The 23,437-nt window shown below is 46.0% G+C and overlaps 1 protein-coding gene across 1 annotated transcript in view; it reads left to right on the forward strand.

Annotated features, from left to right (window-relative positions):
- The window catches only part of IL2RA (interleukin 2 receptor subunit alpha), a gene marked incomplete at both ends in the record, with an annotated part of 44,649 nt that extends 36,342 nt beyond the window's left edge, over nucleotides 1-8,307 (forward strand). The window contains 7 exons of the mRNA XM_079699979.1: nucleotides 880-1,062; nucleotides 2,720-2,833; nucleotides 4,964-5,185; nucleotides 6,325-6,411; nucleotides 6,755-6,826; nucleotides 8,008-8,074; nucleotides 8,196-8,307. Of these exons, the coding sequence (XP_079556105.1) occupies nucleotides 880-1,062; nucleotides 2,720-2,833; nucleotides 4,964-5,185; nucleotides 6,325-6,411; nucleotides 6,755-6,826; nucleotides 8,008-8,074; nucleotides 8,196-8,307 (857 nt within the window). The remainder of the gene's footprint in view (nucleotides 1-879; nucleotides 1,063-2,719; nucleotides 2,834-4,963; nucleotides 5,186-6,324; nucleotides 6,412-6,754; nucleotides 6,827-8,007; nucleotides 8,075-8,195) is intronic.
- Between the last annotated feature and the right edge of the window lie 15,130 nt (nucleotides 8,308-23,437).

Here is a 23,437-nt window from a genome sequence, read left to right on the forward strand (position 1 = left end):
ATGATTGGCAGATGGTCCTCTGCCAGCAGCGAGTGCAGCAACCTGCCTGGACCCTGTGCCCGTTTGCTGGGTGGCGAGGCCAGCTGTGGGAGCCCTGGCTGCCTCCCTTTTTTCTGTTTCCTGTGGTCCTTCCTGTCCGCTTCCTTTACCCAGCCTGTGACTTTTTCCTGAAAAATCTCATCTCTTGAAGCAGGAGAATTTGTCGCGAGATATACAATGGAATCATTGCTCTGATGAGACCAGCACCTTTTCCTCCCATAATAGTTGGGTGTTCAACTATTCGAGTGTCTTTAGTGGGAAGCCAGTGACTATTTTTGGGGGCGAGGGAGGGTCAGGTCTTCGTGGTGTGAGAAGGAATTTGGTAAACTTAGAGGTGGGTAGGTGGATGAGAAACACACATTTCCTACTCACCAGACATTGAGTGAAGCACTTTACAAATATTTCTTCAAAAAAAACCAACCTTACAGAACCATTAATTACAGAAAGTCAGACAATCTTTATTTCCTTCAAAGTATTTCTCACAGACATATTTCATCCCTCGATTAAATCGATGCGGTTCGTCCCTCCCTTTCCTCATACCCCTTGTGCCCCCTCATTCTATACTTGCTCAGCAGGAGGCATATTCAGAATAAAACTTCATTCCTTTCTATTCATTTAGTTTAAAAGACACTGTAGTTTGGAGATGAACTTGGCTGAAGTTAAATTTTGAATCATCTCTGATATGAAGGTTTCTAAAGAAACTTCAACAGCCTTAGTTTCTCTCCAGGAAACAGTGGGGTACATACAAACCCCTTAAATCGAGCGAAGGAACGTGTGATTCGATCATATGCCCACGTTTGGAAGCTCCTGGACTCCTAAGGTGCCTTTCTGTCTTGGCAGATGTTTGTCCTGAAGACCCACCGAGTCTCAGAGACGCTACGTTCAAGGTCCTCAGGTATGAGGTGGGCACCATCATAAACTGTGACTGCAAGAAAAGCTTCCGCAGAAGGTCGCCCTTCATGCGCTGCACAGGAAACTCCAGCCACTCTGCCTGGGAAAACAGATGCCACTGCGACAGCACCTGTAAGTGTTTCCATTTGTAACTCCGGAGGGAAGGAGAAAAACTGTAGCAAAGAGGGAGACAGGGCTTCAACTATTATTCACACGGCCCTACAGACAAAAACTGGCCGCCCCATCTACGTGAAAACTAATGTTGGTGGTTCCCAGAATAGTCATTCACTGAACAGATATTGAATGACTGTCTCCTAGTTCCAAGGCCTGTTCCAGATACTTGGGGATATGACAGACCCGGCCCTCAAGGAACCTATACTTCGGGGGGAGGGAGGGAGGACAGACATTACACTAATGATTACTAAACAACTAAAAATAATTCTAGTTCACAATGATGTGAATGTAGCTCGTGCCACTGAACTGTACACTTAAAAATAGTTACTGTGGTAAATTTTATGCTATGCATATTTTATCACAATTTTTTAATTGAAGTATAGTTGATTTACAATGCTGTGTTAGTTTCAGGTGTACAGCAAAGTGATTCAGTTTTGTGTATACACACACACTTTTTCAGATGCTTTCCCGTTATAGGTTATTACAAGATATTGAATATAGTTCCCTGTGCTTTACAGTAAATCCTTGTTATTCATCTATTTTATATATAGTAGTGTGTATCTGTTAATCCCATACTCCTAATATATCCCTCCCTCACTTCTTCCCTTTGGTAACCATAAGTTTGTTTTCTATGTCTGTGAGTCTGTTTCTGTCTTGTAAATAAGTTTATTAGCACTATTGATTAGATTCCACACATAAAAGATATCATATGGTATTTGTCTTTCTCTGACTGACTTATTTCACTTAGTATGATAATCTGTAGATCCATCCATGTTGCTGCAAATGGCAGTATTTCATTCTTTTTTATGGCTGAGTAGTATTCCACCATATATATATATATATATATATATATATATACACACACACACACACACACACACACACACACTCACACACACACACACACACACACACATATATTACATCTTCTTTATCCATTCATCTATTAGTGACATGTTGCTTCCATGTCTTGGCTATTGTAAATAGTGCTGCTATGAACATTGGGGTGCATGTATCTTTTTGAATTAGAGTTTTCGTCTTTTCTGGATATATACCCAGGAGTGGGATTGCTGCATCATATGGTAGCTCTATTTTTAGTTTTTTAAGGACATCCATACTGTTCTCCATAGTGGCTGCACCATTGTCATTGCTTTAGGAGGGCCTCTCTCTAGCTTTTAAATGAACTGCCTTGGGAAACAGAGGAGTGGGCGGGCTGTTGAACCAATAGCTCTTCTCGCTGCCACCCCCACCCCCACGTACAGTGTTGATGGGGTTGATGGCCAGAATGGAGTCCCTTTTGGAGAGACACACAGACACAAACAATTCCACCAGAAAAATCTCAGCTCCTTCAGAAACACGTTGTAGGCCACTGACATCATGTACAGGAAACCTGACTGACAGGCCAGTGCTGCACTGGCCATGAACAGGCCCCCTGAGAGCCCCCCAAGGGCAGGGTGTGTGGGGATCATCTTTATAACCCCAGTATCCCCCGATATTGCCTGGCACATCACAGGCCCTAGAAAGACTCTCTTTTTGAGCAAATGAATACATGAAGAGCATGTTCTCTTTTAAACTTTTGTGAAGCTATCTTCTTCATTCCATCCATACTCTCTAGCCTCCCCTAAGACCCCAGGAAAACAAGTTACTCCTGGACTCAAAGAACAGAATGAAGAAAAAACCACAGAAATGCAGAGCCAAATGCAGCCCACAGACCAAGCTAACCTTCCAGGTAAGAGGGGACCCATTCTCTTGCAGGTACAGGACGTGTGCCCCAAAGGAGGAGGATCTGTCCTGCTGTCCTCTTTCCTAGGGATGTCATGTGGACAAGAACTATTGTGTAGTGTTTGCAGGCTGTTTGCTCAGCATTTCAAGCCACTCCTACAGCAGCCAACCTGGGCTCAGGGTTGCCTCCGGGTTTGGGAACTGGCCAAATAGAACTCAATTCAACTCACTTCATTTCAATTCAATTCAAAAAGCATGTTTGGGGACAAACTGTGCCAGGCACTGCGGCCAGACAATACAAACCTGAGTAGATGGTCATCCCTGCCCTCAAAGAGATGCTGTGTTTTCCCCTTAAGTACAAGGCAGTGAACTCCAAGCAAAGCAATTTACTTCCAGACATTTCTTACAGGACAGGGTTGTGAAGTGGGCGGTGCCACACTGGTGCCTCTGGAAGCTGTGGACAAACACCTCCTAGCTAATAGGCTGTGGCCCAGCAAGTTGCTGCCCCAACTTCCTAAAAATTAATAATGTTGAAGTCAAGCCATAACATCAGGAAGAGAGTCCATTAGGAAAACCTGAGCCTTGTGGGGGACCAGCTGACCTTACAAGACCCCATGGTCCTACGCTAATTTTATAACCTTACAAAGAACTTTACGACATTGTATATAATCTCATTTGAACCTCAGAAGCCAGTGAGTCAGGGAGCAGGAAATATTACTTGAATTCACTGAATAAATTGAGACACAGAGACATTTAAAGACTTGGCTAAACTCACATAACAGGACTGAAATAAGGCCTTGGGTCTCCTGGATTAGAACAGGGATCTTGCTACTGATTATTTAAACTAGTCTGAATTTATTTTCAGCTTCTATTAATTAAAAAAATTAAAACCCAATGACTAATCCAAGGACTACTCTACAACATGCTGTTTCCAGCCCTTTTCACTCTGTGCTGGAACAAGGTTTCCAAACACATTTAATTATTTGTTTCTCTCTGTTTCTCCCGCATCACCTTCCACAATTACTGAAAGTTTTCTCAAGAGGTCAAAGTTTACCGTCCTTACTCAAGAGATAACCAGCTGGCTCTGGCTAAGGGATACTTCACGGATTGTCTTAATGTGGAGGTTTTCACTTGAAAGAAGCAAACCCAATTCAAATGGGTTCAGACGGTTATGAATTTTACTGACTGTAAAGGCAATTTGATTCTGAGACTGAAACACACATTCAGTCATGATTTGCAAGGTGCTGCACTGAGCAGACCACCTGGGATGGAACCACTCGGCCTCCTGCTGCAGAGGGTTACAGAGGGTGCGGGGAAAGGTTATATGGGTCCTTGGGGTTGTGGAAGGTCAGAGCATATATACAGTTTCACACTTCTGGGCTTAGAGGGACCTGTGGCCCATATGTCCAGATTTGGCGGGGGCAGGGGTTGGATTCTGGGATTAAATCAGAGCAGGACATGATCTCTGAGGTTAAAGGTCAGCCAGGCTTGGATTTTAGTTCGGCGAGTGGAAAGTTACTGGGCATGGAAGTTTTCAGAGCCCTTAAAAGGGCCCACCTGGGTCAAGCTTCAGGCATGGCTTGATCAGGGATCAGGCTCCATTCCTCCAAGATCATCTCAGCGCTTCCCTCCTCCTGGCTTTGGATTTGTCCCCAGTCCTTCCGCCGTGGCCCCAAGATGACCACCAGCTGCAACTCACTTAGCAGTGGGGATCCAGACGGTCTCCACATTTCATTGGCCCAGATTGGCTTGAGCCTGCCTTTAGACCTAAACTGAGACCACCGTTCGCATGCCTGTCTACTTATCAAATCTCTCACCATCAGCAGAAGTAATTGCTTATTTCTCTGCATTCCGAGAGCAAGCGTCTGTCTCTTGGCTGTCATCCTCACCACATTCTGCCTGTATGTACTTCCTTACCAGATCCACCGTCTGCTCCTTGCAGGCGGACTGGGTCTTCATGCCTTTTCACGTGTCTAGCAAAGGTCCTAACACATAGATGTTATCACTACTTACTGGAAGGGAGGGAGGATGGGGACAAGGAAAAGAGTAAGAACCATGGTCCAGTCTCTAGGAAGAGGCAACCTGGACTCACAATGTCTCCCCAGCTTGCCTTTGGAATTTCCTTTCCCTCTTCCAGGTCACTGCAAGGAGCCTCCACCATGGGAACATGAACATGAACCTTTGAAGAGAATTTACCATTTCATGGCTGGGCAGATAGTTTACTACCAGTGCACTCAGGGATTCAGGGCCCTACAGCGAGGCCCTACCAAGAGCACCTGCAAGATGATCTATGGGAACATGAGGTGGACCCGGCCCAAGCTTGAGTGCATAAGTGAAAGGGAGAACAGTCAGTTTCCAGGTATGGAGATGCCCCCCGCCAGGTCCACCACCTTGCTGCTTCTGTCGGGCGAACCAGGCTGGAATCCCTGACCCACCCGCTACGTGACCTTGGGCAAGTCTCTTCCTCTCTGGGGCCTCTGTTTTCTCTCATTCTAGAAAACAGACTAGATAAACTCCAAGGTCTTCATCACCTAAGGTCCCCGTACCCTGATGGGGATAAATAGCAGGAGATGGAAGAGGAAGAAAGGTCTTCCGAAGCCCCCTGGGTGCTACCTCACTGGCGATCCTGCTGCCCCCTTTTCTAGATGATCCTGAAATTTTCCTTCTGACTCTAAACTACTAAAACTTCCTCATTCAAAAAGGAAAGTCCACATGCCGTGTACGCATTTCCAACTTGCTGATACATAATGTAAATCCATTATTTGTGACATGCCACGCCATTAGCATGCCCCCTCCTCTTGTGTGAGTCCCACCTGAGCTTTGCCAAAGTGCAAATGTGCAGGGAAGGGACTTTTCAAGCACAAACACACATGCACACGCATGCACGCTCATTCACACACGCAGACAAGCCACCTATGTTGAGGTCTTCTATTTTCATTCTGAAATTGTCTTACTATTTCTACAATCAAAAGTCACTTCCATTTGACCCTAAGTGTTAGTGGCTTCTTTGCTCACCCCCACTTCCCAGACCCCACGTCTCCCTCTTGGATCTTCTAGGGAGGCTGCTGTGTTTCTTTCCCATAGCCTGACCCCCATGAGCCACACTGCACGCCAGGCGTGTCCACGAGCAATGGGAAACCTGTCACAGAGAAAAGCTCTCCTTTTGTGCATTTCTACTTCGTTTAATGGTTTGATGGTATTTGTATTATGATGACCCGTTTCTAAGCCACAGAAGGAAACCAGAGCTGAGTAGGCAGCGTGGGGAGAAAGTTGCTCAGAGTTCTGTAGAAAGCCAGGGTCAGGGTCACAAAATTCCCTCCCTCCTGCTCTGCTGCGGCCACTGAGCCACTTCGCTGTGACCCTGATGGGGAACCGAGAACTGAGACTCACACCTCAGCTAGTGCATCTGGGGTCAGCTGAGGAGGCCAGGGAGGGGGTGCACATGAGACCTCCACTTCCCACCTTCTGTTCCACAAGCATCCTTACTCTCTCCTCCAGGTGAAGAAGAGCCTCAGGAGAGCACGGATGCTCCCCCTGGCAGTGAAACTTCTTTTCCCTTAACAACGAGGATGGCAGGTACCACAGGTACGGCTGGAGTTTCTTGGAAGATAAAAGGTTGGCTATTAAACCATGATGCAGGATAAGGGGAGGAGTTGGCCTGGAGCTGCCCGTAGGTGCTAGAGATGATCGCACACCTGAGTGCAACCTCCCAGTCCTCAAACACCGCCAGTGTCAGAGGAGAAACAAGATGAAGGTGGCACCTCGAGGCAGAAGAATGAAATGTTCAAATGTTGGCCCCAGGCTCCCCTGGTCTCTCCTAGCTATCCAGTGGACTCCGAGCCCCCAGACCCGAGAAGCCTGGACTCTCCCAGCCCTGTGCAGCCCCACAACCAGCAGTGACTAGCACCCTTCTCTCTCTTTTGCACAGATTTCCAAACACCCACAGAAGTGGCTGCGACCATGGATATGTTCATATTTACAACCAAGTATCAGATCGCAGGTGGGTAGCGACAAACGTGCACCAGACAGAGACCAGGGGACGTTTGCTTGGTGGGTTGGTGAGCTGCTTGGTTAGTTACTATAAACTAGCTCTTTACACTATATAATGTTTATAAAAGTCAAAGACGAATCCAGATAGTAACATGACTCGGAATCACAGGAACCGGTTGTAGTGAGTTAGGAGTGAGGTCTCAAACCAGCCTCAACCAGTGCCTCCCGACCAGATTCTAGAGGACGAAATACCCAGCGCCTGCATGTGAGGGGAGGCCAGGGTGCGGGGATGTGGTGGAACCAGCGGAAGAGAGAAGAAGCATGCCATCAACACTCCAGGTGTTTCCTGGTGGGAGGCAAAAATGGGCTTTGAGAAAAAAACAAAGCAAAGACCAAAACCAAGCTCTTAGAAACAGAGCAGAATGCTGGTGACCAGGGGCCGGGGGAGGGGTAAATGGGGAGGCGGGTGTCAGAGGGCACAAACTTCCAGTGGGAAGAGGAGCACGTCTGGGGATCGAACGTAGAGCGTGGTGATCACAGCTAACAGCGCTGTACTGCAGACGTGAAAGTTGCTAAGAGTAAATCTGAAATGCTCTTGGCCCAAAAAAGAAATGGTAATTACATTTTGCAATGTATAAGTGTATCAAAGCAACACATTGCATACCTTAAACTTAGACAATGTTACATGTCAATTATATCTCATAAGGGGAGGGGGGTGAGTGGAGAAAAACAGGCTTTGAGGCACGTCTAAGACACATAGACAGATGGACGTACGGATAACTTGACAGCTTCAGGACCACAGGAAAGCAGCATCTGGGAAACAGAACACTTTCAGGAGATGCTAAGTGTTTATCATGTATCTTTATATTTCAACATTTCTCTTACCCATTGCAGGCCTCACTCACGGCTTCTTTAACTGAGGCCGGGAGAGGGTGCCTATCAGCTGCTCCCCACAGAAAGAGTGGAGCCCCCTGAGGAAAGGCTTGTGCCCTTCCAGTCCACACCCCCAGGCCCTGGTCCTGGAGCCTCCAGGGAAACTCTGCCGGGAGGGAGCCGCGTTCTGAAAAGGGGCGGCACAAACCGCAGCGCTCACCTCTCGGCGAGCCCTTTGCTGGGGGTGGGGACGGATACAAGGGGACGGGCTCTCTCAGCCCCCGGGCCCCCTTCCCTGACCTGCCTCTCCGTCCACAGTGGCCGGCTGCATCCTGCTGCTCATCAGCATCCTCCTCCTGAGCGGCCTCACCTGGCAGCAGAGATGGTGAGTCCCGGGTGAGCAAGGAAGCCCCGCCCACGCTGGGGGGAGGGGAGCGCCGCGCAGGAAAGCACCGGGTCAGGGACCCCTTCTCCCCCAGCCCACCCCCTTCCTCCCTGACCACCAGGGGTTTGGGGAGCAGCAGAGGGAGGACTGGCCAGTGCACGCCTTCCCAGAGTCGACCCACAGAATTACAGCCACAGGGAAATGGGAAAGCCAAGGAAGCGAACATCCACTGAGCGCCTACTGTATGCCAGGGTCCATGCTTATCTTGCGAACATTATGGCAACCTGAAACCTTTGCTACAGCTCTGGCAGGTTAGGCAATGTGGACAAGGTTGCACAGCAGAGGCCCAAACTGCAACCTCTGTCTAGTGCCCAGGACCTCTTTGCCCCTGTCACCTGGCAGCGGAGAACCAAGGGCAGCGTCAGCCCTGGCTCTCTCCTGTGCTCCCCACCCCCCAACACAGACGCTCACACCAGAGCCCCCTAGGCTGGGAACCTGACCCACGCGACCCCACGTGTGGACTCATTTGCATTAACTCTCCGGCTGCAGAGGAGAACAACCCAGTGAGATTTTTTTTTTTTTTTTTTTTTTTTTTTTGTGGTACGCAGGCCTCTCACTGTCGTGGCCTCTCCCGTTGCGGAGCACAGGCTCCGGATGTGCAGGCTCAGTGGCCATGGCTCACGGGCCTAGCCGCTCTGCGGCATGTGGGATCTTCCCGGACCGGGGCACGAACCCATGTCCCCTGCATCGGCAGGCGGACTCTCAACCACTGCGCCACCAGGGAAGACCCTCCAGTGAGATTTTTAAAATACCAATGCTTAGGTGGGCCCCAGACATCAGTACTTTTTTTTTAAATTGAGATAAAATTCTTCATCTTAACCATTTTAAAGTGTGTAATTCAGTGGTTTTCAGCACTGTTGTGTATACACCACCAGTATCTAATTCCAGAGCATTCCATCACCCCAAAAAGAAACCACACATATCCCAATTCCCCATCCCCCCCCATTCCCTGGCCACCACTGATCTAGGTTCCATCTCTATGGATCTGCCCGTTCTGGACATTTCATGTAAATGGGACCATGTACATACTGTATGCCCTGTTGTTACTGGGACGTTAGTATTTTTTTTTTTTTTTTTTTTTTTTGTGGTACGCGGGCCTCTCACTGTTGTGGCCTCTCCCGTTGCAGAGCACAGGCTCCAGACGCTCAGGCTCAGCGGCCATGGCTCACGGGCCCAGCCGCTCCACGGCATGTGGGATCCTCCCGGACCGGGGCACAAACCCACGTCCCCTGCGTCAGCAGGCAGACTCTCAACCACTGCGCCACCAGGGAAGCCCGACGTTAGTACTTTTTAAAAGCTCCTCAGTCGCATCTAATACATACACATCCAGTTTAGATAACCCCGAGCTGGACCTGTGGTTCTGAAACGTGAGTGCATCAGAATCTCCCAGGTGGGCTTGTTTTTTTTTAATTGAAGTACAGTTAATTTAGTGTTTCAGGTTTACAGCAAAGTGATTCAGATATATATAAATACACATATATATATACTTTTCAGATTCTTTTCCATTATAAGTTATCACAAGATACTGAATATAGTTCTCTGTGCTATACAGTAGGTTTTCATTGTTTATCTATTCTATATATAGTATCTGTTAATCCCAAATTCCTAATTGCCTGTGGGCTTCTTAAAGCAGAGCCTGCCAAGCCTACCCCCAAAGTCCCTGATTCAGCAGGTCTGGGGTAGGGCCTGAAAATTTATGTCTAACAAATGCCCAGGTGATGCCAATGCTGCTGGTCCAGGGACCAAACTTTGAGACCCACTGCACTAACAGTGTTAAGAATCAAGAGAGTGAAATCATTTCTCTCTCTCTCTCTCTCTCACACACACACACACAGAGTCTCACACACACACACACAGAGTCAGTCTCTCCCTCCCTTTAGACAGAGGACTATGGAGACCTAGCTTGTCACTCTCCCCACCTCCCAGGGCATCCCCTACCCCCTCCGCACCAAGTGCACTCTGCCAACCCTGATATAAACCCCCCAGAAGACCCTGAGAAGACAGAGAGTCACCCCCCCACCCCCCGCCAAGAACCAAAGCCCTCTGACCCCCCAGCCTGCCTAGCCAGAGAGAAATCATCAGATTCCTTCCATTCTTATCTTGATCGTCAGGCCCACGATAAACTCCTGGTTTTCCTTCTGTCAATTAAAAAGCACAAATGATTGCAATGCAAAGGAGAAGCCCTCTAGGGTTGCCGTGTTAGGAATTATTCACATACCCAGCAACCTACCAATCTCTCTACGTGTTAGCCAATTCCTGAGGCGTTTTTATAGGATTCTGTGAGATGATGCAGGTAAATTGCCCAAGACATTATCTTTACTGCACACACAGATCCTCTCCTTCCCTCACTGACAGGACCTAATACCCATCAAGGATCTTTGTATTTGGTAGCTTAAAGACCCAAACCTTCGTACACAAAGGGATGAAGCTATTTGGGAGTGGGAAAGGTTTGGGCTTGATGTTGTGAAACCAAGAACTGCCTGAAACTATATGAGTTTCCAAGATCTCCCAGAATTGCAATCTTCCAGGAGACCTAAACAGACACCTCAAACTGACCCAGAGAGCTGGTCCAAAAGCCTTCCTAGAATTGAATTTCATCTGATGGTGCCCTCTTGTGGCCAAACAGAAATACTACATTTGATTTAAAAAAATTTTTAAAGCAATTACTAGGAGCTTAATTACCCCAGCTCCTGAGAGTCAAAAGCTAGATGTTCTGGAATTTTGAGAACTGCTTTTAAGCATAACCATTATTAAAAATTAAATTATATAAACTTACAGTTAAATAAATTATATTAAAAACAAAGTCAGGGGGCTTCCATGGTGGTGCGGTGGTTGGGAGTCCGCCTGCCGATGCAGGGGACACGGGTTCGTGCCCCGGTCCGGGAGGATCCCGCACGCCGCGGAGCGGCTGGGTCCGTGGGCCATGGCCGCTGGGCCTGCGCGTCCGGAGCCTGTGCTCCACAGCGGGAGAGGCCACAGCAGTGAGAGGCCCATGTACCGCATTAAAAAAAAAACAAAAAAACAAACAAACAAACAAAAAAACAAAGTCAGGGACTTCCCTGGTGGCGCAGTGGCTAAGAATCCGCCTGCCAATGCAGGGGACACCGGTTTGATCCCTGGTCCGGGAAGATCCCACATGCCACAGAGCAACTAAGCCCGTGCGCCACAACTACTGAGCCTGCGCTCTAGAGCCCACGAGCCACAGCTGCTGAAGCCCGCATGCCACAACTACTGAAGCCCGCAAGCCACAGCTACTGAACCCGCGAGCCTAGAGCCTGTGCTCCACAACAAGAGAAGCCACCGCAATGAGAAGCCCACGCACAGCAACGCAGACCCAATGCAGCCAAAAATGAATAAATAAATAAGTTTATTAAAAGAGAAAACAAAGTTAATAAGTACTCAAAATTAATCACTTTCTAATTGTTTTACTGCATTTTACTACTTTATTCTCAGGGTTATTTGCATCTGTGTATCTGTATCGAGGAAATACTATCTATATGATGGTTTTATACTGCACGTCTCTCCTCAACTCTGTATTCAAGGTAGCTTGAAACTGGGAGTGGTGGGAGTTTTTACACCATGGAAACAGGCAGCCTTTTTCAGACAGCTGGTTGTTAAACATTTGCCAACACACCAGTTCTTGGAGCCTTGCCCCATGGGAGCTCTGAGCAAGTTAGGAAGTAACCAGATGTTTCCATGGGCTGAGGAAGGGCTGGGGAAGTCTAGGGTTGTACTGTCTGATAGGGTCGCCACTAGCCACGTGTGGATATTTAAGTTTAAACTTAAATACAATTAAAAATTCGGTCTACGCGTTGCACCAGCCACATTTCAGGAGTTTGATAGCCACACGTGGCCACGTTATTGGACAACATAGATACAAAACATTCCCATCACCACAGAAAGTTCTTATGGTACGGTGCCAGCTGGAAAACTAGGAGTTTTCAATTCATGAAAACCCCTTAGCACAGCTAGTTGGTTTTATTATTCCTTTTATGAAGCTATTGTCTTCCGTATACTTCCAAAAAAATTTGATAGGATATCTCCTAGGTAGGTGCTGGTCAAAGGGTACAAACTTGCAGGTAGAAGATGAGTAAGTTCTGGGGAATCTAATGCACAGCAGAAGTGATTATAATCAACAATATTGTATTATATACTTAAAAGTTGCTAAGAGACTAGATCTTAAATGTTCTCACCACCAAGAAGAAATGACAGTTACGTGATATGATGGAAGTGTCAGCTTTAACACCAGGGTGTTCATTACATCTCAATATATAAATGTATCAAATCAACACACGGTACACCTTAAACTTCCACGATGTTCTATGTCAATTATATCTCAATTTTAAAATGACTACGAGAATATCTCCTATGTACCAGGCACTTGCCAGGGGCCTAAGGATGAATACGAATGGCCCCTGCTCTCAGGAGCTTACGGATCAGTGGAGGAGAAAGGGGAAAAAATTGAGACTTTAAATGTAATTTGTTAAAGCCTAAGATTGAGGTGTTACAGGAATGAAGAGAAAGGACACCTAATCCTATATGGGGACACCCAGAAGGCTTTCAGAGCTGATACCAGCGGCCAGATAAAGAATGGCAGGAGAAGCTGCAAGGCAGAGGGGCAGGAGGGGAAGTAAGGCAGCCTGAAGGGCATGAGGACGTCTGGGAGGATCTAGCAGTTCTGAACACTGGGGTGTAAAGTGCACGGGGCAGTGGTGACAGTGGTGCTGTGGGAATGGCCAGGGACCAAGTCCTGGAAGATCAGGCCAGACTGAGGAGCTCAGGCCCGATCCTGAGGACGACAGCGAGCCACAGAAGCTCAATTATGCGATAAATGGTAGCACTGGCCCTCTGAACAGTCCGGCTACAATAGAGGCTGGATTTAAGGTGGGTAATGGTGGTGGCAGTTTGATTATGTTACGATGGAATAAATCCACACAGGGGATGAGGAGAGCATGAACTAGGTCAGTGGACATAAGTTAAAAAGGAGGAAAAGGACTTCCCTGGTGGCGCAGTGGTTAAGAATCCTGCCAATGCAGGGGAAATGGGTTCGAGCCCTGGTCTGGGAAGATCCCACATGCTGCGGAGCAACTAAGCCCGTGCATCACAACTACTGAGCCTGCACTCTAGAGCCCGCGAGCCACAACTACTGAAGCCCACGCGCCTAGAGCCCGTGCTCCGCAACAAGAGAAGCCACCGCAATGAGAAGCCTGCACACTGCAACAAAGAGTAGCCCCCGCTCACCACAACTAGAGAAAGCCCACGTTCACTGAAACTAGAGAAAGCCCACGCACAGCAACAAAGACCCAACACAGCCAAAAATAAATAAATAATAAATTTTTTTAAAAAGGAGGAAAAAAATCGAGAAATACGTGAGTCAAGTTAGCAGGATTTGGTGGCTGATCAGAAGTGAGGGTTAAGGAAGAGGGTTGACTTGGGGGTGACACCAGATGTTAGAGTGTTACGGGGGACTGTTGTCATACACACTAGGATGACATGTAACGTGAGGGTCATGTACCCCGTGGGGAGCAGCCCTGGAGCAGACCCCCTCCTGTAGCCCCTTCCCTAAGACCCACCCAGCCTCCACACCTGTAATGGTCTGGGTCTCAGGCTCTTTCTCAGCCCCACTCACCACACAATGATTGGATCACCATGCTGTGAGGACCACGGCGCTGCCCGTCTTGACCTCTAAAGGGGTGGTCAGCATGTGGGAAGGTCAGAGTATCCCGGGGTGGGATTTAAAGTTAGCGGGTCAATGGGGGCTTCTGTTGAATGCTCCACCCACATTAATTTAGGGTGCAGATGACATTCTTTTGGTGCAGTATTACACCCATGACTATGACTTGTTATATCACTACAGGAAGAAGAATAGAAGGACAATCTAGAAAACCAAGGGCAGGAAGAAGCCAAGAAGAACCCGCAGATGTCATGGATCACAATCAAAATCAAGGCAGCTAAACACTCATCCAAGAGGCGTCTCCTGATCCCATGGGTTCTGGAAAGCTCTGAAGTCACATCACAGGACACCAGGCACCTGCAACCCCATCGTGAAGCCAGCTCTGTAGTATCAATGAGTGAGCTTGACCTGCACGTAGGCAGCAAGTCCAAGGTCACTGGAGGAACGGGGAGGAAAAACCAGAACTCTTGGTCCCATTTTCATGTTGTGTATGTGTTCATTAAAGCATGACCGGCATGGAACTCTCTCCATACCATGTATAATACAAAGAAGAGTAGCTTCATGCTAAGTTCATCCCAACTTCCCGGTTTAGAGATCCCAAGGAAAACCCTAGCACTAATATAAATAGACACACATGCTCTCTACCCTATGTAACTGGACCTTGTTCCTCAGTCCACGTAGGTCCTTTCCCAGCCTCTGGTTGACTAGCCCATTCTCCTGATCACATCCTTTAATGAATGCCCCCTAAGAACTCTGGACTGGTAACTAGGAATGCTTTTGACCTTAGGTCAGTGCTCTAAACTAGGCCCCCTCCATTGAACCTTCAATTCTGAGTTTCTAAAGAACAGAGTCCATGGGGGAATAGTCTTTGGGTAATACCAAAAGAGGACAACCAAGCCCTTGGAACTGTGGAGCTTCAATATTTGAAAAGATTTCACTGGAGTTAATGTCGGGAGAAGGGGGATAAGCTAGGTCCTAGGTAATGGATTATCCCAGTCAAAAAGCTTCAGCTGTACATGACTGATGGGCACTTCAAGAGTTAGTTTCTCTCGGATTGCTATAAATGATACTCTGTATTTGGCCAGCATGAATTTGATGTTTACAGACAGACACACAATGTGCAAATGTGTACATTTTCAAAGAAGTGTCATAAAAACACTGATAAGGGAGCAATACATTCAATGTTTATGGAAGGAAAGAAAGAAGGAAGTCGGGGTGGGGGGAGGGAGAGCATGTAATGATGGACAAGGCCACACCAGTGATCCTCAAACTGGTAGCACAACGTTGAGCAAATCAAAATCACCTGGAGGCCTTGTTAAACCATAGAAGGGGGGACTTCCCTGTGTGCAGTGGTTAAGAATCCGCCTGCCAATGTAGGAGACACAGGTTTGATCCCTGGTCCAGGATGATCCCACATGCCATGGATCAACTAAGCCCGTGCACCACAACTACCAAGCCTGCGCTCTAGAGCCCGCAAGTCACAACTACGGAGGCAGCGTGCCATGACTACTGAAGCCCACGCACCTAGAGCCCATGCTCCACAACAAGAGAAGCCACCACAATGAGAAGCCCATGCACCGCAAGGAAGAGTAGCCCCGCTCTCTGAAACTAGAGAAAGCCCGCGTGTAGCAACGAAGACCCAACGAAGCCAAAAATAAAAAACAAAACAAAACAAAACAAATCAAAACAAAAAAACACGGAAGGCTGGGCCCACCTCCAGAGCTTCTGAGTTAGCAGGTCTGGGGTGGGGCCTGAGAATTTACATTTCTAACAGGTTACAGGTGATGCTGATGATGCTGGTCCGGGGCCACACTTTGAGAACCACGGGGTTTATGCCTCCCACCCTCAACTCTCACTGGAAAAATCAGCCTCAGGGGCTGCGATTTCAGTGCAGATTCAGACTCTTGCCAAAAATCTCAATTCTCAATCAGTTGACTTAGATGTTCAGGTTAAACAAAATCACAAAATGAAGATTAATGAAAATTTTAAATCAGAAGCCAGTTTTCATTTCTGAAAGGGCAGGAAAATGTTATAAAAAAAAATGGGCAGGAGTCAGCAGGTCCATATCTAGATTAAAGAACCATTTTCTGTCCTTTCTGTGACCAACCAAGTACCATCAGCTTCCATCGTCAACATCCCCCAAGTATATATTTTCTGGGGAAACTAATGTTAAGAGGAATATAAGACCAGAAAAAAAATTGTTTTAATCTTATTTATCTTACTTGAATAAAACTGGATTATCATTACTCATTTTGGGGGAGGGAGGTCTATGAGATCAAAATGTTTTTCATAATACAGTTGACCCTTGAACAACACGGGTTTGAACTGCACAAGTCCACTTACACGTGGATTTTTTTTTTTTTTTTTTTTTTTTTGCGGTACGCGGGCCTCTCACTGTTGTGGCCTCTCCCGTTGCGGAGCACAGGCTCCGGACACGCAGGCTCAGTGGCCATGGCTCACAGGCCCAGCCGCTCCACGGCATGTGGGATCTTCCCGGACCGGGGCACGAACCTGTGTCCCCTGCATCAGCAGGCGGACTCTCAACCACTGTGCCACCAGGGAAGCCCTATGTGGATTTCTTTTAAAAGTAAATTCTACAGTGCTACACAAGCCATGGTTGGTTGAATCTGCAGATGCAGAATCAGGGATACAGAGGAACCACAGATACATAGGAACCAGGGATACAGAAGGCCGACTATAACTTACACGTGGATTTTTTACTGCACAGCAGGTCATTGCTCCCAACTCCAGTGTTGTTCAAGGGTCAGCTGTGATTAAGATGTTATTTACCTTTTTCACTCTCATTCTCTTACAAATGTATGGTGGAGTTTTCCAGAAGCTACATGATATGTGATGATGTCATCGCTCTGGTGTTAACACATAATGAGTTTATTACTGCTGTTTATAGAAGAATTAATAAATAATATTTTTAAAATTTCCTGGTTTTAGTGTCTAAGTATGATAAGTATCACTAGATGTAACTACATAACAAAAAGTTTCGAGGAGCCTCAATACTTTTTAATAATATAAAGAGGTCCTGACAGATGGCTAACAAGCACATCATCATTGGTCATTTCAGAAATGCAAATCAGATATATATATAGATAGATATAGATATAGATATGTATAATGGAATATTACTCAGCCATAAAAAAGAATAAAATAATGCCCTTTGCAGCAATATGGATGAACCTAGAGATTATAATACTGAGTGAAGTAAGCCAGACAGAGAAAGACAAATATCATATGATATCTCTTATATGTGGAATCTAAAAAAAAAATATGATGCAAATGAATTTATTTACAAAACAGAAACAGACTCACAGACATAGAAAACAAACTGATGGTTACCAAAACTGGGGGGGGGGCGGGAATAAATTAGGAGATTGGGATTAAAATATACACACTACTATATATAAAATAGGTAACCAACAAGGACCTACTGTATAGAACAGGAAACTATAGTCAATATCTTGTAATAACCTATAATGGAAGAGAATGTAAAAAAAGAATATATATATATACATATATAACTGAATCACTTTGCTGTACACCTGAAACTCACACAACACTGTAAATCAACTATATTTCAATAAAAATTAAAAAAAAAAGAAATGCAAATCAAAACCATGGTGAACACCACTTCATAACCGTTAAGATGACTTTAAGGGAAAAAAAAAAGAGGAGATAACAAATGTTGACAAGGATGTGGAGAAATAGGAACCTTCATACATTGCTGGAGGGAATGTAAAATGGTGCAGCCATTGTGGTGGTTGTTCCTCAAAAAGTTAAAGAATTACCAGATGGCCCTGCACTTCCACTCCTGGGCACGTTCCGCAGGAAGGAAGAAAACCCGTGTCCGCACAGAAGCTTGTATACGACTGCTTATAACAGCATCACAGCCAAACAGTCAAGAGATGGAAACAACCCAAAAGGCCTACCAACGGAGGAATGGATAAGCAAACCATGGTCTCTCCACACACTGCAATATGACTCTGCCATAGAAAGGAATCAAGTCCTGATAAAGGCTACAGCATAGGTGGGCCTAAAGAACATTATACCAAGTGAAAGAAGCCAGACACAAAAGGTCACATGTTGTATGATTCCTTTTATGTGAAATGTCCAGAATAGGCAGCTCCAAAGAGACAGAAAGCAAATAGCAGTTTCCAGGGGCTGGAGTAAGGAGAAAACCCTGAACAAACTGAACACCAGTGACTCTTCTCAGATCCCTCAGTCACAGGGCAAAGCTCTGCCCCCAAAGTGAAGTGACAGACAGGTGGATGCAAAGAATCAACAGCCTCCTGGAGCAGAAGGCCAGGAGCAGACACTGGGGCAGGGAAACCTAAACCCATGACTGCGGGAGGCTCGGTGTGGACAAGTCTGGGAGGTATAAACTCCAGGGGTCCAGTCATAGGAGGCCCTACGTCTCCATGAGTTTTACCTCCCGGGGGTGAACCAGGTCCTCATGGTGACAGAGAAAACCCCCTCATGCTTGCAGCAGGGGGAGGGGGCAAAGGAACCAATTTTGAAATAAACCAGACACTCTGCTCTCCTTAAGGAGGGCTGTCCCTGGGAGAAACTACTTCCCTAACTATCTTGGGTTTTATCTAAGCCTAATGCACCAGAGGGAAGGGAAATGCCCAACTCTGACCTGCTCTACCTTCCACACAGAAGAAGGGAAATATCGACTCCAGACTCCTGGATTCCTATCCAGGCTTTCTATCCCACCTGAGGGGTTGGGGGAGAAGCACAGCCCCAGGCTCACTAAGGAGACTTAACCCCTCATTGTAAGACAATTGTAAGATAATTGTAAAACAACCCCTCCCCCACACCTCACCATCACATCAGTATGGCTCCTGTATGATAACAGGGAAACACGGCCCAAAGACCCACACATCTTAGACATTATTTAAGAAAAAGTCTCTAGGGAAACGCAGAGAAAACCCAGGGAAAGCCAGGGAGATAAAAACAATGACACCATAGGCAATTTCAGCCTCCACAGGTATAGTAAATGCTAAACACAGCCTAATTCCTAGGCAGACAAACACAAAGCCTCACACCATAAGGCCTACTTACCTCAGTTCCTTTTACCTAGTACATCACGTCCAGCTTTCAACAAAAAATTACAAGGCAATTTCATTGCCAAGGGTCTAGGCTCAATCCCTGGTCAGGGAACTAAGATACCGCAAGCCGCACAGCCCCGCCAAAAAAAAAAAAAAGAAAGAAAGAAATTACAAGCCATGCTAAAAGGCATAAAATGCAGTCTGAAGAGATGGAGCCAGCATCAGAACCAAATTCAGACATGGCAGAGATGTCAAACTGGGAATTCAAAACAACTATGGAAAATAAATGTTTCTGACAGAGATTGCTATGACCCCTAAATCCAGTCTTCCTTTGGTCATGAAAGCCCAGGTTTTAGTGGAACACAGCCCTCCCCCAGCTGAGGATTACGTTTGCCAGCCTCCCCGGCAGCTAAATGGGCCACGTGACTAAGTTCTGACTCGTGAGACAGGAGTGCGGTAAAGTGAGCAGTTCTAAGGTGCCCTTGAAGAGAACAGGTGTGCCTTGCCCTTCCTCCCCTCTTCCACTGGCTGGCAGGTGGTCTTGGTAGTGGGAGCTAGAACAAGCAGTGGAATTAAAAACTACACACTAAGTTTAATAGGGAAATAAAACCAAAGGAGCCTGGATGTCTGACATGGAGGGGCCACGCCAGAGCTGTTTACTCTTGCACTGGACATGAGACAGAAATACCCTCCCCTAGGGATAGATTGGGAGTTTGGGATTGACATGTACACACACTACTATTTGAAAATATATAACCAACAAGGACCTGCTGCACAGCACAGGGAACTCTGCTCAATATTCTGTAACAACCCAAATGGGAAAAGAATTTGAAAAAGAATAGATATATGTGTATGTATAACTGATTCACTTTGCTATACACCTGAAACTAACACAACACTGTTAATCAACTATACTCCAATATAAAATAAAAAGTTTTTTTAAAAAAATAAAATGCAGTTGTGATATTTATAACAGTTATAACTACCAAAAAAAAAAAAAAAGAAATACCCTCCCCTTTAGGCCACTGTGACCTTTGCCCTCATTAGAGCAGCTGTATCAACATCCCATAACAATCATCCACCCTACATGCATCTTCCCCAAATTTGGCTTATACAGTCATATCGGTATCAAAATATTTTCAGTGGAAAATGGGACAAGAATTAGCATAGGACATTTTTTTAATATTCTCCTTTTATTTTTTTAACATCTTTATTGGAGCATAATTGCTTTACAATGGTGTGTTGGTTTCTGTTGTTATCACAAACTGAATCAGCTATACGTATACATAAGCATATGACATTTAAGCAGACTTTCAAGTAAGTACATGTTTTCTGTTCCACAAACGTTATCTAAAAAAATTCTCCCTCCAGGAGGTGAACAAGTATATCAGAGAAAATGGCATCAATTTTCTGCACTAATTTGACTACTCCCTTACTCATCTTCAGAGAATGACTGTAGTTAATTTAAGGTGTCCCTGAAGGCTTTCCAAAAATATGGGCTCACATGGGGATGTTGCTAGCAGACGGTGCTTTCCAGCTAGTCAGGAATCAGAAAGAGAGAGCTGCTGAGATTTTCAAAGCCAATCCCTTTGTTATTCCATTCCTCCTCTGAAGGAGTGCCATGCAAAACCCGTGACCTGTCCTTCTACAATAAGTTATCCTAGTTATATGATGTTATCCTACTGATACAAGGGTAGGTTAAGAGAATATTCCATCTGGAAAAAAGAAAAAGGCTAATAACTACCTTCAAGCAGTCAGGCAAGGTGGGTGGCTAGGTGTTTTCCATTAGCAGACTCGGAAGAGAAAATCTGGCTTAAGCTCTTCAGATTACCTTGACAGAATAGACCCTAATAAGAGAAGGTATAAAGTGTTTGAAATCTTCAGTGGAGTAAATGCTATAGAGCAAAGTGATTAATTGTGCAGGTAAATATCATTAATCAGCAAAGAAGTAAAAGATGCAGCAGCAGATATGTGATGACTTCCTGTCCTTCCATGCCCTGTTCCCGACTGTCAGGGGCTGGGTCTTAGCAAATTACACCTCCCAGATGCTCCTGCCCCAGCCATGGGCTAGGTGGCCAGTGGGAAGTCCTAAGAAGAGTTTGGAAGGCAGATGAAAAAAGAGAAGCCATTAACCTTCCTTTCTGCTTTTAGCAGCATCTACATCAGTGAGAGATGGCTGTAGGCTCCAGCAGCCTTCGGCAGCCTTGGTAAAGAGAACAGTGGTTGACTGCCACTATAGGCTCCAAAAATTTTTGCAGTTATAACAGCATTGATTTCTATAGCAGCAATAGTTTCCTCCAGAATCAGCCATAAGTATATTCCCGGATATTCAACATCCCTTATCTTAGGGAAATGCAAATTAACACTACAATGGGATGCCACCTCACACCCATCAGGATGGCTATTACCAAAAAAACAGAAAAATGGGACTTCCCTGGTGGTGCAGTGGTTAAGAATCCACCTGCCACTGCAAGGGACATGGGTTCATGGGTTCCCTTGTCTGGGAAGATCCCACATGCCGCGGAGCAACGAAGCCCGTGCGCCACAACTATGGAACCTGCGCTCTAGAACCTGCGAGCCACAACTACTGAGCATGCACGCCACAACTACTGAAGCCCGTGTGCGCCCTAGAGCCCATGCTCCACAACAAGAGAAGCCGTGGCAATGAGAGGCCCACGCACCGCAACGAAGAGTAGTCCCGGCTCGCCACAACTAGAGAAAGCCCGCGTGCAGTGACAAAGACCCAGCGCAGGCAAAAAAATTTTTTAATTAAAAAAAAAAAACAAGTGGTGGCAAAAATGTGGAGAAATTGTGCACTGTTGGTGGGAATGTGAAATGGTGCAGCCACTACAGAAAACAGTATGGAGTTTCAAAAAACTAAAAAATAGAACTACATATGATCCAGTAATCCCACTTCTGGGTATATACCCCAAAGAACTGAAAGCAGGGTCTCAAGAAGATATTTGTACACCCGCGTTCATGGCAGCGTTATTCATAATAGCTAAAACATGGAAGCAACAACCTAAGTGTCCATCAACAGATGAATGGATAAATAAGGTGTGGTCTATATACACTATGGAATATTATGCAGCCTTAAAAAATGAAGAAAATTTTGCAATATGCAACAACATGGATGAATCTTGAGGGCACTGTGCTAATGAAATAAGCCAATCACAAGACACAAATACTGTCTGATTCCACTCATATGAGGTACTTAGAGTAGTCAGAATCAGAGACATGAAGTAGAATGGGGGTTGTCAGGGCTGCAGGGAGTAGGGAACGGTGAGTTACTGTTCAACAGGTACAAAATTTCAATTTTGCAAGATGAAAAGAGTTCTGAAGATGGACGGTGGTGATGGTCGCAGAACATTCTGAAGGTACTTAATGCTACGAACTGTACACTTAAAAATGGGTAAAGCGGTGCATTTTGTGTTATATGTTTTTAACCACAATTTTTAAAGAGTATTTACTGCTTGATTCCATTTATTTTATATAAATTTCTGTAAAATGCAAACTAATATACAGTGACGGCAAGCAGATTGTCAGGGGAGAGGCAGGGAGGGGCAGAGTGAGGGTTACAAAGGGGCATTTGTGTGACTGTGGTTTTACAGGTGCAGACATGTCAAAACATATCAAACTGTACGCTTCATGTATGTGCAGTTTCAATTAACCCCCCAATAAAACGCTTTCTAAAGAATTCGCCTCTGTCTGAAATTCCTGGCAGGGTTCTGGGTTTTTGAGGTGTTGGGGTAGGGGACTGGTCTCTGACTGAAATGTCTTCTGGCCTCACGAGCCAGTAGGTTCAGACCAAGCCAGGCTGTTGGTGATAACCCATAATTCCTTGCTCTTGCTCTACCTGCTAGTGTAGGACTTTAGCCCTGCACACACCCACGGGCACACGCACAACACTCACAGTCTCTCTCTCACACACACACACACACACACACACACACACACACACCGTCTCACTCAGACACCTTTGGGATCTGGTTGTCAGGACTGTATTTGCTCTAAAACAAGTTCCATGTGCCCTGGAGTCTCACCAAGTCCTCCGTGAATCCTGTAGCCTCAGCTCATGCCTATAGCTTTTCCTGCCATCAGGTTCTCACTCATGGCCAAGGGGCCAGACCAACGGGACAGTCTCAGACAGACACAAGGATGTCCTCCCTTCCTCGCTATGCTTGTCCCCTGGGCTCACTTCTCCAAAACTGCAAATAGATTCCTGAATCCTGTCCCTATAGGTTCACCAGACACACCCAGAGACATGTGAATTTCAGTGAGCAGGACATCCAGTCCACGTAGATCAAAACGACGGTGTTGAAACCTCTGTTAGGGCCCCTGGATTTTGAGTTTCACACATATTCGTTTTACAAATACGTAGCACCACTCTCTAGGGAAAACCTACAGACAAACGGCTCCATAGACGGTGTGATAGGGTGATATGTAAAGTATGATGTTTTGGCAGAGCTAGAAATTAAGGCACTAAACTCTCTTCTGTGCCCCTGCAACCACCTACACTCGTACGCATGAAAACAAAGTCACCAGATGTTAATCTGCTATTCAAAG

Source organism: Hyperoodon ampullatus (genome assembly GCF_949752795.1).
Source record: "Hyperoodon ampullatus genome assembly, chromosome: 3".
In the NCBI taxonomy this organism is placed as follows: Eukaryota; Metazoa; Chordata; class Mammalia; order Artiodactyla; family Ziphiidae; genus Hyperoodon; species Hyperoodon ampullatus.